The sequence below is a fragment of the Staurois parvus genome, unplaced genomic scaffold (assembly GCF_062004578.1).
Source record: "Staurois parvus isolate SC_StPar_1 unplaced genomic scaffold, SC_StPar_1.0 ptg000019l, whole genome shotgun sequence".
Classification (NCBI taxonomy): domain Eukaryota; kingdom Metazoa; phylum Chordata; class Amphibia; order Anura; family Ranidae; genus Staurois; species Staurois parvus.
The window spans coordinates 32,816,123-32,833,102 of NW_028317815.1; the positions used below are offsets into that span (position 1 = coordinate 32,816,123).

At 42.0% G+C, this 16,980-nt stretch overlaps 1 protein-coding gene across 1 annotated transcript in view; it reads right to left on the reverse strand.

Annotated features, from left to right (window-relative positions):
* The window catches only part of LOC149472995 (uncharacterized), a 35,718-nt gene extending 19,376 nt beyond the window's left edge, over positions 1–16,342 (reverse strand). Inside the window, exons 1-6 of the mRNA XM_089686343.1 lie at positions 16,162–16,342; positions 12,106–12,224; positions 9,032–9,122; positions 7,244–7,401; positions 479–649; positions 331–370 (exon numbers count right to left, since the gene is read on the reverse strand). Coding sequence (XP_089542469.1) covers positions 331–370; positions 479–649; positions 7,244–7,345 — 313 coding nt within the window. The 5' untranslated portion in view covers positions 7,346–7,401; positions 9,032–9,122; positions 12,106–12,224; positions 16,162–16,342. The remainder of the gene's footprint in view (positions 1–330; positions 371–478; positions 650–7,243; positions 7,402–9,031; positions 9,123–12,105; positions 12,225–16,161) is intronic.
* Positions 16,343–16,980: the final 638 nt, after the last annotated feature.

Below are 16,980 nucleotides of genomic sequence, written 5' to 3' on the forward strand. Positions count from 1 at the left end.
CTATTCATGTTACTTCACATATTTCTACATTTAGTGCTGCACAAGTTAGTTTGACAAAACGTTTGATATAGTGTATCCTATATATGATGTGGGGGCTGGTTTATAGATTAGACACTTTTAGTGCAGTTTTCTTTTATATATACACTGGAAAATGGACTACATGATATGCTGCTTTTCCTATTCAAATAATGAAAAAATCTTTGGCAAATTCCTTTTCTTCTCTTTAGTTGTGATTATAGCAAATGAAGACAGTATGAACAAAAGCAATAATACATTCCTTTCAATTTGTTATTAGTGTCACAGTACTAGAGCTCGATAGGTTTTGCTTACCCTCACACGTTTTCTCCAGGAACCCTGATGTTTCAGAAAACTGTTTCAACAACAAAAAAAAAAAAATAATTATGCAAAAGTATTACATCATAGCAGCAATTAGCCATAATAGATTTTATTTTTTATAACATAATGGTAATATGCTCACCTCTTCAAGTTCATTGCTTATTTTATAGGCTATCTCCGCCAGTTTCTCTACCATGAGCTTGTTTTCCAGATTTAAGCTGGGGATTTCTATGCTAGTAGAAGATTCTTCTGATGCGGAGGGGTTTTCACTGCCCATGCCAGGCTCCCCACGCTTCTTCACAACTGTGTAATCCTGAATAAACGATTTAAATCATATACTGATATTTACTTTGAAATAATCCCCAAGCACATCCCTGTTTCCTAATCCCCAAGCACATCCCTGTTTCCTAAACAGTCACTGACTGTTCTTCATTGGCCTTTCAACATCTGCACATCATAATATACTGCAGACCATATTATATTGTTCCCACCTTAGTAAAACATGTAGGCCCCAAGGCAGAGGCGGACTGACCATTTGGAAACTCGGGCACTGCCCGAGGGCCTGGGGTCAGTAGGGGGCCCCATGAGATGCCCCTGCTTTCTTTTTCATAGGCTTTTTTGAATTTGGGCAAGGACACGGGGGCCCCATGATCCCCTATTGCCCGGGGGGCCCCATGAGTTGTCAGTCCGCCCCTGCCCCAAGGTACTCATATGTGTGCCAATTACTGTGATAGAGCAGAAAGAATGCCCTGAGAATGTGGCAAAGACTACCAGTTTGCAATAGAGAAATTCAAAACAACTTTTCTTAAAGCATGTTACATAATGTGTTACAGTGAGGCTTTTATCAAATAGTTAGATAATGCTGTGTATGGGAATATCTATATCCAAGCTGTCCTCAAAGTGTAGAATACTAGGATGCCATGAAGGTTGCAACAAACAGGTAAGAATCCTTTATTGCAGAAGAGACATAATGGGGTCAATTCACTAAAGGATTTTGCATGCAATATGAAGGTCACGTGACCCTTTTTTTATCAGTCAATTGATCAAAGTAAAATATCAAATGTGAGTTAAAATGTTACTAAGCCATGACACTGAATTCACTATATCTGGTCTCCCACAGTACACCGAACATGAAAATGCAATTATTTTAGTAAAAATAAACTACAAAGTACCTTTTCTCATTAGCAGTATATAGCAGTCTTGTGACTTCTATCAGTGTCCAGTAGAGCACTGGTTTAAGCTTGTAGGAGTTTTCATTCTCCTCTGACTGTCCATGACCCCTGATCCTCTGTCCGAACACAGACACACACACAAAACTGAGCATGTGCAGAGTGCCTCCTAGGGCTCTGTACTATCAACAGATAGATTGGGGACAGTAGAAGAAGGGAAAGATCCCTCCCCTGCCATAGACACCAAACTGAGCATGTGCAGCTTGTCCTCAAACCTCTGTTCTATCAGGAGATTTATTGGGGACAGTAGAAGAAGGGGAGGATCAGAGAAGACATGATCAATCAGCCTTTGTACAAGCATGCTTTACTGCATATACAGACTGATTTTACACTTGTAGGTTTAGTAACACTTTAAATACCACACATTTGTTAAAAATGTGAGGTAAATACCACAAAAAAAAAAAAAAGGAGCCAACTCATTAGAGTGGAACTTCACTCACTCAATCAACATTGACTATTCTGAATCCTTATGCTGCTAGCATTCGTAAATAGATATATAAGTATAGCATACTTACTTGTTTTAAACAGTTTTTTTTTTTACATTTTTTTAGCTACTTCCTGGTTTCCATGCCTGGGAAACTTATGTAATGCATCCCATGAGTCTTCAGGAAGGGAGGAGGGGTTTACTTAGCCAAGCACACTCTCCTACTGAGCTAAGGGCAGATGGATTCCAGGAAGTAATGGCTACACAAATCACCTACCTTTACTCAAGATGGCCACGGCCAGAAAGGCTAGACAGTGTTTTTCTAAGTGATTGCACAGCAAAATAAAGCATGGAGACACAGACAGATGGATGAGTTTGCTTTGAATATTAAAAATGAATTACATGTCGCTTTGGGTTTGTGGTGCTCAGATGCAGTGTGCTTCCACTTTAATCACTTCTTGACCGTGCTATAGCTGAACGATGGCTACAGTGCAGTTGTCCAGTTCTGGGAGGGCATCATATGACATTCTCCCAGAATGCGCCCCCCGTGGCGTGCACCCGACGCTCTCTGTGATCGCTGTGTCCTTTGGACACAGCTGATCGCATGACATGGTAGAAGATCAATCACAACAGCCTTTTACCACATGACCATCTGTGTCAAATCACAGCTGATCACCATGTAAATACATTTGCCTGTTATCGACAGTACTTTCCTCACATTGGTCACAGCGTGAGGAAGTACTGCCGATAACCGGCAACTGTCAAAGGAGACATCTACACTGATAATCATGGCATGGATTATCAGTGCCCTGATTATCAGTGCAGCCCCAATAAAGCCCATCAGTGCCCAACAGTTCTGCCCATCACTGCCTGTCCGTGCTGCCATTCAGTGCTGCCTATTAGTGCCACATATCAGTCCAGCCTCAGTGTATCCTCATCAATGACATCAGTGCCGCCTCATCAGTGCTGGCTCATCAACACACATTAGTGAAGGAGAAAAATTACCTGTTTGCAAAATTTTATAAAAGAAACAAAGAAAATCTTTTTTTTTACAAAATTTCTTGTTCTTTTTTCTTTTATAGTTCATATAAGTACAGTGTTGCATGACCGCGCAATTGTCAAAGTGTGATAACACTGAAAGCTGAAGATTGGCCTGGACAGGAAGGGGGTAAAAGTGCCCTGTAGGCAAGTGGTTGAAGTGTTACTAAACCCAGGACCCTGCATTCACTATAATCTGGTCTCTCACAGTACACAGAACATGGAAGTGCAATTATTTCAGTAAATATAAACTGCTAAATACCTTTTCTCATCAGCAGTTAGGGCAGTCTTGTGACTTCTATCAGTGTCCAGCAGAGCACATGTTAAAGCTTGTAGAAGGAGTTTTCATTCTGCTCTAGGAGGATGCAGAACCCCTGACCTGTGTCTGGATAGTGCCGATTGGCCCTGTGCTGATCACATGCACTCTCCCAAGAAAAAAAACCTTTTAGCAATACAACAAATTTAGCTTGTGCAGTGACTCCACAGATATGTCTTATCAGGAGATAAGAGGGGACACTGGAAGAAGGGGAGGATCAGAGAAGTCAGGATCAAACAGCCTTTTTACACAATGCAGAGGATTAACCCCTTAGGTTCCACAGTAAGTATAGCAAACATGCTTTACTGCATAAACAGACTGATTTTACTTTTGTGAGTTTAGTAACACTTTAAAGTCCATTTACTTAAGCAGCCTTGTCTCAACTGGGGTGCCATGGTGTCCTGGTAAAGAAAGGCTGTCAGTTTAACCTGAGCTCCCGATCCCAACCCGCACAGTACATCAGACTGCTGAGCAAAGTGAAAGCAAAGGGTGGGGGAGTGTCTGCTATGCTCTTTCCCCCTAGAGTGCAGAACCTGGTTGTGTGAGGGAATGTACAACAACTTTTTTTTAGGGCTGTATAGATATGTGTGTGTGTTATTTTTAATTTTGACCCCCTATTCCTGTCCTTTCAGAACTGCTTTTATAGGACTTGTTTGTAATAGCAGCAAGGACTGTCGTTCCTCTGAAAAGCAATCCATTCTCAGATCAATTTTCAGAGGCATTTGAAAGGTGGTAAAGCATGTGCCTCCTCACCACCTGTTTGGACACTGTAAATGCAGCATCACCACCAGTGGTGGACTGACCATTTGGAAACTCGGGCACCGCCCGAGGGCCCGGTGTCAGTAGGGGGCCCCATGAGATGCCCCTGGTACCTTTTTCATAGGCTTTTTTGAGTTTGGGCAAGGACACAGGGGCCCCATGATCCCCTATTGTCCGGGGTCCCCATGAGTTGTCAGTCCGCCCCTGGTAATTCCACAATCACGTGCACACAGTTGCGGGGTTGGAGTTGCAACCCCATTCACCTGGAGGTATACTTCCAGCTGTGGCCACAGCATGTGTATACCCCCAGCTGCTGCTTCTGCAACTAAAGGGGGGAGCAGTTGGGGGTGGTAAAAGGAGCTCAACTGCGTGGTTTCACCACTCTCCAACCTCACAGGTGAAAACGCCCTTGGTTCACATCTGTGAGTAGGGCAGCTGATTCATTTCTATGGGCTGCCCTACCTGCAGAAATGCAGGGAAAGTCGTCCTCGACCCTTTTTTTAAAATTGCAACACACCAAAAACACCTCACGTTTGCCAATGTATGGGGTAACATTAAGAATTACTGGTACCCCTAAAAAGCGTTTGCGTGTCAGGAATGAGCGCGATATTTGCGTGCGTTCCACGACACACAGTAACGTGAACCAGGCTTTGGACAGGTGTGCCTTGTGACTGAAAATGCTTTTCAAGGGAGCCCCAACTGGAAAAAGTTTGAGAAGCACAGCACTAAAGAACAGACACATTTGTTATTTATCACCTGGCAGTAAGCAGTCGGTATTTTAGCAATGTACAAAATAACAACGAGGGGAATTCTTCACTAGCCAGTGTTAAAAGCATACAATGTATCAGTGTAGAAATGTTCTGTTCTGAGCTCAGGAATGAAAATAAATTGTAACATTTCACCAGATGGTTCTGTGAATGAAAGCACACTAAAATGTTTTCACAGTTTCATATTTCTGAGTGCGTTTATTTCTTTCTCTGGTGCTGTGTTAGCATGTTAAATAAAAAAAAAAAACACCAAAAAAAAAAACCCCGCTAAATTTAAGTGATAATTATTGCAAAACATAAATATTTAAACACATTCAGTAAATACAATTTTTTTTGTGAATTTGACTACTTTTGATATAAACATTTTAACTAACAAATGTATGCGGTATTTATTTAAATCTGTATATAAAACTCCACTTTAATAGGATAAAAGTACCTTTAAAGTGGCAGTTCACCTTGGGAATTGTAAATGAGGTTTATATAGTCATACAAACCATGTATCTGGTTAGATCCATAGCTCTTTGTTTCAATACTTTGTGCACTTCGGTAACTTTGCAATCTGCTTACAGGGATGTTGAATTTATATTGCCCAATGCCCGAGACATGTAGTTCCGGGCACCAGGCAGGTAGATTTCTTAAAACTGTGAACCTCCCCCCGCCCATTATCTCATGGGCTCCGCTTGCCCATCTGCGGGCCCAGGACCGCTTCACCGCCGTCAGCTAGAGTAAAGGGAGGAGAGCGCACACGTCCACGCCTAGCTCCCTCTTGTCCTGACCCAGAAGTCACTTATGACGTCACTTCCAGGTCCCCATTGAGAGAAAGAATGTAATGCATTGCGGGATATTGTCCCCTATGTGATGAAAACATTTTTTTTTTAAATTGTACAAAATTAAAGTTACACCAAAGCACATAATATCCCCCCCACAAACAAATGAGGCCCCCACCCCCACATATACACACGTACAAACGTAAAAGCACACACTGGGGCACCTATGCATGAAAACATGAATTGCGATACACATGTTACATATTACCGCGCACTCTAGGATGAGAGCAATAATTCTAGCACCAGACCTCCTCTGTAACACTAAACCGATGACCTATAAGGGGCTTTAAAAGTGTCACCTATAGAAATTATAGGAAACTGAAGTTCATCGCCATTTCACAAGCGCACACAAATTTAAGGTTTGACATGTTGGATATCTATTTACTCGATGCAACCTCATCTTTTATATTTTACAAAAAAATAGGGCAATCTATTTTTTTGTGCCCTAAAATTAACTAACCTGTATTTTTACTGAAATTTTGGGGTAATATCATGCGGCATAAAAAATTGTAAATACCATTATTTTATTCTCTCTGATTTCAGAAAATATATCATGTTTGGTGGTTTTATGTAATCTTCAGGCCTAAAATAAATATTTTAATCTTGTTGAAAAACCACAATAACAATTCTGGCAGTGAAAGGGATAAAGGATAAGCTGGACACTCCCCTTTCCTGACAAGGACCCAATCAGTGCTCATTACACTGCAAGGTCTCTTCCCTCCCTGCCAGCCCCCAGGTGTGGTGCTGGAGACAGGGAAAAGGGGAGGAGGAGGAGATAAACAGAGCAATGTTAAAAATGTTACACATTTAAGTCGCCATAAAACCCTTTTTGTTTTTAAAAATTTCCTAATATCACTTCAGATTTAAATACGGTTTTGGTTCAAATTTTTATTTTTTTTATCTGGACAAGTAGATTGGGGCACCAATTGAGTCCCCTGAGAAGTAGTTTTTTTCAAACATTTCCACACCCCCGTGCTTATGAAGCTCCTTATGGTCCCCTCACCCAGCTCATTTTATCCATTTCTTGTTTAGCCATATCAGGGCACAGAGAAAGCACACTCAAGCTGAAGTTATCATTTTAGACATTACAAGCGTGCTTGAAAAATTCAATCTCAAGGCAACTTAGTGGCAGTATATAAACACCAACCAACTGCTATGGTAATTACAAAGTCAAGCCTCCCAAATAGATTTTGCAAAACACTGAAGAAAAATATAAATGTAGAGGCCTGCTGCAGGGAGGGGGTGGTTGCATACGTCTCTGGCTTTTAGCTGCGCACAGTGAGATAGAGCCAGTTGTCATTTAGGCAGCCAGGATGGATCCCAACGATATTGTCAGGATCCTTGTCGACTGTGGCTGTGCCCCATCAGCTGATAGCAGACATTAGCCCGCTATTGGCTGACTTTGGGTCATGGGGTACATTAGTAAATAGACTCCTATGATCTAAAGGAGAAGTATAACCAAAAAAAAAGAATTGGCTTTACTTCTCTATTAACATGTTATTGAATCATTAAAGATGTGCAAACACAAGCAAGAATATTGACCTCACCTCTTCAGTAAGAAGGCACATAATTTGGAGGCTTAGCATCAAAAGCTCATCAGCAATTGCATGCTTATCTTCGTTCATCTCGCCTGCAATTTGAACTACCATCCAGGCATAGAAGGAATGGATTGCTCCTAACTGGAGGGAAAGAGTCACTTCAATGGCTGTAAATGAAAATAAAATACAGAAATCCAATTCTTAGTATTCAGTTTTACACAATGGTCAGATTTATCAGTTATAACCTAAGTGCTATTTACAAGACGTGGTATATATATATATATATATATATATATATATACACACACACATATACACACACACACACACACACACACACATATATTTCACACACACACACATTGTTTATAAAGCACTGTCAGGATTGTGGACAGTGAGTATGTGTTGTTCACAGCAGGCTGCTCACTTGCTTTCCTAAAATCTTAATAAATCTATAAGTCCTGTTCTGGGTCCAGGAGGCTTTATAGAGCGTTGGGCAAGATAAAGCCTTCATTTCTAGGTCTAAATCTTACTTGGTATCCAGACTTCATTATTAGTAGAAGGCCTATATGTGAGCTGACTGAAACTCAGGGCTCTCTCTCTGCTATGGGAGCCTGTTGCGGGGTGAAAAGGCTGACTGCCGACAGAACAGAACACTAAAAAAAAATTATGAGCTGTCAGTGGAAGCAATGTTAATTATTAAGCTTGCAGGGCCCACAGCATCCACTAAATTAGATGAAGTATATATCCAATAAAAGGGTGGACATTGCATCTCGAACATGTAGCACAGTAACCACACTTTTTACAGTAAAAAGCTTCCAAACTGTGTCTTCCACCCGGTTCAAGATATGCAAGCTTAGGGGATCCTACGCCCAGCAGTCACTCGCTTGTCAAATTCACTGCCTCCATCACTACTTCTGTCCCATGTAACAGAAGGAAGTCACCCTCAGGGGTGGACTGACAACTAATGGGGCCCCCGGGCAATAGAGGATCATGGGGCCCCTGTGTCCTTGCCCACACTCAAACCACACCCAAAAAAGCCTATAAAAAGTACCAGGGACATTTCATGGGGCCCCGTAGTGACCCTGGGCCCTCGGGCAGTGCCCGAGTGCTCGAATGGTCAGTCCACCCCTGGTCGCCCTCATCCCTACAGCAAACCATTGCACTCAGGGCAGCCGCCCGTTCCACCCACCCCTTGTCCCAGCTCTGCTTGTACACGTATACTTTTGTACACATCAAAAAGATATTGAGAAAACACATAAAAGCCTTTTTTGTCTAGATGCAAAATATATTCTTTACCAAGCAATAAAGGACAAGAAAGTAATGAAAACAAGATAATTTTATTTGCCGCATTTTTTTCTGATTACTGTAAAAGGAACACAGAGCTATCTTTGTCATAGCGCAGTGAAGCTCATGCACTACTGCAATAAATTAATACACGGTGTACACATGTATGTATTTTATTAGTATTTAGAAGTACAAATTCACCCCCGGGGTTAATTTTACATTAAGCCCTCACTGTGGTGGATTGAGCTGAATTAGCATACTTACCCTACCAGCGAATTCAGTGCTATCCCCCTGTAAGAAGTGCAGGCTGCGCACCACAAAAAAAAAAAAAAATATATATATATATATATATATATATATACACACACACCACACACACATACATACATACATACCCCATCATATTTCATTTTGATTATGGTAGAAAGGGGGAGGTAGAGTACATTTAAATAAAGTATATTATATAGAAAAAACTAGTAAGACGTTCCATTTTAACATATGTTGGCTTACATAAGATATCCTTGATTGGGAGACATCATGATGATCACTAGTCATTGTGTCTTAAAAGTATGGCAATACCATATCCTTGTCTTCTGTGGTTCTGAAAAGATGACAAGACAATAAAGGGTCTAAATACAGATGCCAATACATACTAGAATCTATAAAGCAAAAATTAAAAGAAAATTCTAAAGGAAACCTGGACTGAGAGAAATGTAGGAGTAGCCATTGCTAACTTATCTTTAAAGCCCAACTCCGAAAACTTGAAAATGATCCATTACAGTAGGCTGTGCCTGCCTTACAACGGTTAATTGTTCATTTAGCTCTAGGTGAAGAAAAGAAGCCCTACTTATCCAATTCTCTGTGCAGTCTAGACAGGTCCCTGCAGTGTCTTTTCCCCCACACTATGCCGGTCCAAGGTCCTGTCGTCATCAAGATTAATGTAGGGTACATAGCCCTGCATTGGACATGATGATGCAGAGGGACAATCTATGACTGAAGCATGGGGGACCGCTGTCTGCTGGGGGACCAGAGGATCAGGTAAGTTACAGTGCTTCTCCTCCCCCATAGACTAAACGAGCAGGTAACCCTTGCAGCATGGGTGCAGCAGCACAAGGCATCATTTTTAAGTTTCGTTAAGTATGGTAGCTGCTTATGCTGTCATGATGATCCAATTATTATTATTATACAGGATTTACAGTCAGGTCCATAAATATTGGGACATGGACACAATTCTAACATTTTTGGCTCTATACACTGCCACAATGGATTTGAAATGAAACGAACAAGATGTGCTTTAACTGCAGATTGTCAGCTTTAATTTGAGGGTATTTACATCCAAATCAGGTGAACGGTGTAGGAATTACAACAGTTTGCATATGTGCCTCCCACTTGTTAAGGGACTAAAAGTAATGGGACAATTGGCTTCTCAGCTGTTCCATGGCCACGTGTGTGTTATTCCCTCATTATCCCAATTACAATGAGCAGATAAAAGGTCCAGAGTTCATTTCAAGTGTGCTATTTGCATTTGGAAAATGTTGCTGTCAACACTCAAGATGAGATCCAAAGAGCTGTCACTATCAGTGAAGCAAGCCATCATTAGGCTGAAAAAACAAAACAAACCCATCAGAGAGATAGCAAAAACATTAGGCGTGGCCAAAACAACTGTTTGGAACATTCTTAAAAAGAAGGAACGCACCAGTGAGCTAGCTCAGCAACACCAAAAGACCCGGAAGACCACGGAAAACAACTGTGGTGGATGACCGAAGAACTCTTTCCCTGGTGAAGAAAACACCCTTCACAACAGTTGGCCAGATCAAGAACACTCTCCAAGAGGTAGGTGTATGTGTGTCAAAGTCAACAATCAAGAGAAGACTTCACCAGAGTGAATACAGAGGGTTCACCACAAGATGTAAACCATTGGTGAGCCTTAAAAACAGGAAGGCCAGATTAGAGTTTGCCAAACGACATCTAAAAAAGCCTTCACAGTTCTGGAACAACATCCTATGGACAGATGAGTCCAAGATCAACTTGTACCAGAGTGATGGGAAGAGAAGAGTATGGAGAAGGAAAGGAACTGCTCATGATCCTAAGCATACCACCTCATCAGTGAAGCATGGTGGTGGTAGTGTCATGGCGTGGGCATGTATGGCTGCCAATGGAACTGGTTCTCTTGTATTTATTGATGATGTGACTGCTGACAAAAGCAGCTGGATGAATTCTGAAGTGTTTCGGGCAATATTATCTACTCATATTCAGCCAAATGATTCAGAACTCATTGGACGCCGCTTCACAGTGCAGATGGACAATGACCCAAAGCATCCTGCAAAAGCAACCAAAGAGTTTTTTACGGGAAAGAAGTGGAATGTTATGCAATGGCCAAGTCAATCACCTGACCTGAATCTAATTGAGTATACATTTCACTTGCTGAAGACAAAACTGAAGGGAAAATGCCCCAAGAATAAGCAGGAACTGAAGACAGTTGCAGTAGAGGCCTGGCAGAGCATCACCAGGGATGAAACCCAGCGTCTGGTGATGTCTATGCGTTCCAGACTTCAGGCTGTAATTGACTGCAAAGGATTTGCAACCAAGTATTAAAAAGTGAAAGTTTGATTTAGGATTATTATTCTGTCCCATTACTTTTGGTCCCTTAACAAGTGGGAGGCACATATGCAAACTGTTGTAATTCCTACACCGTTCACCTGATTTGGATGTAAATACCCTCAAATTAAAGCTGACAGTCTGCAGTTAAAGCACATCTTGTTAATTTCATTTCAAATCCATTGTGGTGGTGTATAGATCCAAAAATGCTAGAATAGTGTCGATGTCCCAATATTTATGGACCTGACTGTATATAGTGCCAACAGTTTGCTCAGCACTTTACAATATAATGGGAGACAATACAGCAACAATACAAGAGGGTTAGGACTCAGGAGGGCCCTGCTCCTTGGAGCTTACAATCAATGGCATCAATGCTTTCAAAGGTAATGACCTGAACAAGGATGCATATCATAAGTCCAAATTTCATTTGCTGCATACTTGTTCCAGGACAGTGACCCTTAAAATATTTCAGCAAGCAACAGCAAAGCACCTAGCAATTTTAAATAAAGCCCAGCAATGGTAACAAGTATATGTTCTCAGTAAAAGTTTCCTTTAAAGAATATACAAAAACAACATTTTAAATTCCTGTAATGTGCCTGTTGTACCATGTACTTGTATGAAAAAGTATCCTGTTCTCTTTGTTTTGCTTCCCTTCTGTCAAATCCCTGGTGTTCCTGCCAGTCCCTCTGCTTTCCTAATACAAACTGACCACACTAGACAGAGAGCACAGCATGGTCAGTTTTCTAGCTGTGCTGGGAACTCTTCTTCAATGATCAAACCTTTGCTGACATGTCCTCCTTGCACATTAACTGGAAAGACCATGGTGCTGCTGTTTCTCTACCCTCACCTCTCTATACAGCTGAGAACAGAGGGTATGTGATCGCTTATTTATATCTCTACACAAATGTTTTACCTTTCATTTCTATTTTAAACTGTATGGGCTGCTTCACAACATGAAGGTTCACATATACATTAGGAATTGTTACCTTGCATTTCAGCTATGCTGAGAAATCACGCTTCAAGACACTAGCTGGGCACTGTACCCTGTCGCCAACATGAGCCAAGAGTACAACAGGTTCATTCCTGTCTTTGTGTTCATCGAAGCCTGTGTAAAGACAGTTGGGTTAAAGGTGTAAAACCTTTGAACAATAGAGGAATAATTTTGTACTATGGTACACGGCCATTTTTATCAATAGCTTCCCCAAAGAAATATCCTTGTCACCGTTATACAAGCACTTGGACATGGTAAGTACCAAATTGGTCAATTTACCAACTAGTGTTGCTTTTTTGCGATAGAGAAAGCAAACAGCAGAGCCTAAAGGCAGGCCATAGATGATGTGATTTTCTTCCCTGCAACCACAAGTTGCAGGAAAGAAAATCACTCAATTTCCCCATCCCTCCCATAGCACTATTGTATTCTGCTGGTGGGGAGTCTTTCCTGCTGGCAGAACACAATGATTACCATTAGTGGCTACAGCCGCCATCAGTAATCTCATGTAAAAAATCCGGGAAGTTGGTTGTACCCAAATTGATTGATGGATCAACTTCAGTACAACCAGCCTGCCCTTAGATGGATTGAATCTTGCCTGGTCCCTGCTGAACCAGCCAAAATTCAATACATCTTTAGCCAGCTTCAGGAAACCCACACAATTGTTGGAAACATGCAAATACAATGCTTTTACACATACTACATGCACAAGCCACCAGCCAATGGTTTATGCCAAAACCCAAACTCTAACCAGGCTATACAAGGAGGAGCACAGTAAAAGAATTCCCCATTCCTCAGTCTCTAGTAGTTGGGATAGTGACTACAAACAGCTTTGAGGAACTCTGAGGAGGGAATGACCTAAGGCTACCATCATTTAGGACAAGGAGTTCCAGGGAGTCCCCTTCCCAGCGTTCTCTAAGTCTATAAACCTGGTTCCCCAGCTAAAGATTGTGGCATAAGGAACTCCAAGAATGTATTTCTCCCTATATAACCCATGTGAGGAACACATCTGAGATGGTTTATATGGTAGGGATACAAAGATGGCTCATTGAAATTGCCTTTTTGGCTACAAGTTGTCATAGCCAGAAATCAGGGAAGACACAGGAGTTAGGGGAGTTAAAACGGTATTAAACCCCAAACCAAAAATGTAATATATTGCAGCTCACCAGTCATTAGATGCGGTGGCTGCATTTTTTTTTTTCTTTTTTAAGTCCCTCTATTTTCACCTGGTGATCTGGCCAGTAACACATCTCCTTTATTAGAGTGCCCCCACTCTGGAGGAATGAGCACAGAAAGACAGCAGCATTGTCAGTTTGGGGGGAGGAGTGTGTTCGATATACTAGTATATTTAGATACATTAACAAATTGAAGCCACGCTCCAGTTCAAACTGCAGTTACAGCAGCAGTCTTTTCTCCTTCTGGGATAAAGGTTTCACATGAATAAATAAACACGGTCAGTGGTAAATTGTTTTTCCCATCTAAATTGATACATTTACAGGAGAGATTGTTCTGCTGAAAGAACAACAGACTTACTGGCCAGATCACCAGATAAAAATAAAGGAAAGAAAGCCTAAGAAAAAAAAAATACATCTATCACATCTATGAATTGGTAAGCTGCAATATAATAAATGTTTGCTTTTCGGTTTAATACTGCTTTAAGCCAGATGGGTGCCTGGCAGGTGTCCCCACAGCAAAGGAGAGTAGGATAGTTATCCCTTGGGGACGTGCACATGGTATGCTGCTAAGACAAGGTCACTACCCTGGGTCCAGGCAAGAACGGGTTAAAGAGCGCACATGCTCCCCCAGGATAACTCCTATCAAACTATTCTTCTGCAACAGCAATTTCTGACACTTCACTACATAGAAATATCGATTTTATGTGCTATGATTGGCCCACAATATACCTGCGAACCACATTCTTCAATATGAATTCCTGCATTTTACAAATAACACGCAATAAAAAGTGTCAAGTCTGCCATGCCTGTTTCACAGGAGGAATAGCGCTGCAATTTTTTTTCATATACACACCAATTATTGTAATTTGGACAAAACTTTTTGGGAAGCTGTGGAAACAGCAGGGACAGGTTCAAGCTTGTGTCATTTTTATTACAGTGGGATTCTAGGGGTTTGTTCACACCTGTGCATTAGAAAATAAATACGCGCTTTGCACAGAGTGCACATATCATTTTTACTGCACTGTATTGATGTTTTCTCAACATACAAGCATTTTTTTCCTCAAATCGCACAAATTGGTGGAATCACTTTTCGGGGGGGTGTCAGGCTGTGGTTTGCAGGTGTTCAGCGAGGGATACTGACACCTCCAGATTGCCTTTTTTTTTTTGCAATTCTAAGGGGGATTTTGCACTGCAGTACCATGCTGAAGCTGAACATGTAGGCACTATGGTACCATTAACTTCAGTGCGCACAACTGGCAAGCAGCAACAACTGCCAAGCTGAAGACTGTTGCACTGTGAATCATTTTGGCAATGTGAATTGACCTAAGGGACCTTCATATTAATTTGTAGGTAGGCAGTTGTTGGGGGGGGGTTAAAAATGCAGACCAATTGCCTATGCTTACCACCCCTTTGACATCTGTGTAAACTTACTCTGACAGTAACCTTTAATGAATGTGGTTTTAGGTCTCATTTACATGGGGCGGCCAGTAAGAAAAGGTGGCTGAGTCACAATTTTACTTCCCCTCTAAAAATGTGCAATGAAGCTGGAGGGGGGTAGTAAATATTGCTGCGGCTGCCATGCCTTGCTTCCAGGTGTGGCATGTCATGTCTGGTAGGCAGAGCTGCTGTTCAAGAGAATTATTGTAATGCATGTGGTTATGTGGGACTTTTCCAGGTTTCAACATGTGCTCAGGAGGTGACATATCACTTTTCAGAGGAATGGTACACAATAGGGACCACGTAAACGAGCCTTTAGCCTTGGGTCACACTGATGAGGTTGGTGTGTGCTGCGTTTGCATGGACACAACTGTCCATTCATTTGAATGAGCTGATGTATCTGTGTGAAATGCGCAGAAAAGATTCCAGACTCTTTTTCTAAAAAAAAAAAAAAAAAAAACAAACAAAAAAAACAAAAAAAAAACGGACAACCACAGGGCAGCTGCACAGAACTGAATGGTGTTGTGGCACCATACAGTTTTGCGCACCCAAAAATGCACTGCATTTTCAGATGCGTAGGGGTGTCATGAATTAATGGTACCCCTGCACATCTGCTAAGGGGCAGCACATTTTGGCTGTGGGTGCCGGACCATGCGTCATTTAGGTTCTATTCACACTAGAGCAGACAGCGCGCTTTACCTGTCCTGTAGCTGTTTGCACCTGACTGTGCTAGGGGCAGTGTGGTGTGTGATTCAAGACATCACCCATCAACTTTTTCTTTTTTTGGACAAACTTTGTTTGATGTGTACAACACGTACACGTCATTCATGGCACTGTACAGCAGCATGACGTGCTGTGCTGCTGTGCAGTGTAATAAAATGCAGCATGTCTCCATTTCAGCACAGCTCCAGCCTGCATTGCAATGTGAATGGGACACACAGGAAACAATTGTTTTCTATGTGTCCTTGTGGTGACCAGTGGCTAACAATCCAGTAAAACGTCTGTTACCGCGCAATGTGTTAATAGAATAGCCTCACACACATTCCAGCACCTGCAATCCTGTGAACCTAGATTTCGTGCGCAGTGATTCTGCATTGTAGCGCCCATTAAACGCACAGGTGAGAGCAGGTTCTTCATTGTGAAGATTTCTGCTCACTTCCTGTCCTGGTGACCACTAATACAGGAAGTAAAATCAATCTCCCCTATGGGAGCACAGATAACTGAAGAAGATGCTAAGAAAAGTTTCAGCTGATGTTCCGCTTTAATACATTATGTCCAGAAGAACAAGAACTCTTTAGGCACCCCCAGACATTATATTCTAGTAGGAGGTCTGCCCATGGTAGGTCATGTCACCATAGCAATGCACACTACAGAACACATGCAGTAAGTGAAGGATGAACACCCAGCAGGTGTGAAATGAATGTCATCATGTCATACTATACCTGGCCGCAGAGGCCGCTGTCCCCGCACCGGGGCAGGTCACCGGCTCAGCACATGGTCACAGTCTGCCAGCAATCATATTGATCAGTGACCAGGACAAGCCATAACTAGAACCCCGTGTGTGCTGATGAGCAATAACAATGCTCCCCAGTCCCTCCTGTCTGTGTAGCCCACTAGCCATCAGGCGAACCTGCACTGCAAAACAGCCGGGAAATGTAGTCTTTGTATCCGTCAGCAAAGCAGCAGGCTGCGAAACAAAACACTACATTTCCCACAACACACTGCGAGATTACAGGCAATCCCACCAATGACAGCACACGCTGTCTAGGCTTGTTTTACGCCCGGCGTACGGTTAGGCGTAGTTCCTGCGATGTGCGCTGACAAGGAGACCGCCGCCATTTTTATGGTTAGCAAAAGCACAACAGTGGCTTGTGTTTATGTCTGGCCAGGTTACTGATTAACTTTGAATGGAAAGTCAAATTATTTATTGACACGCATGTCCCGGTGCTTTGCAAGCATTGCTCTAAAATTAGAATAAGTTCTGTTTTGGTATTTAGCAAACTATGAACAATGATAAAAAAGTTACTGAATGTAATGCACTGTGAATTTTATTCCCTGTTCACACCTGTGTGCTAAAACACAGCTTCACAGTGTGTGAGAGGCACATGACAAGTAGTCCCCTTTAACCACTTGCCTTCCTGAGGATTTACCCCCCTTCCTGACCAGGCCATTTTTTGCGTTACGGCACTGCGTTATTTTAACAATTGCACAGTCATGCAACACTGCACCCAAATGAATTTTATGTCCTTTTTTCCAACAAA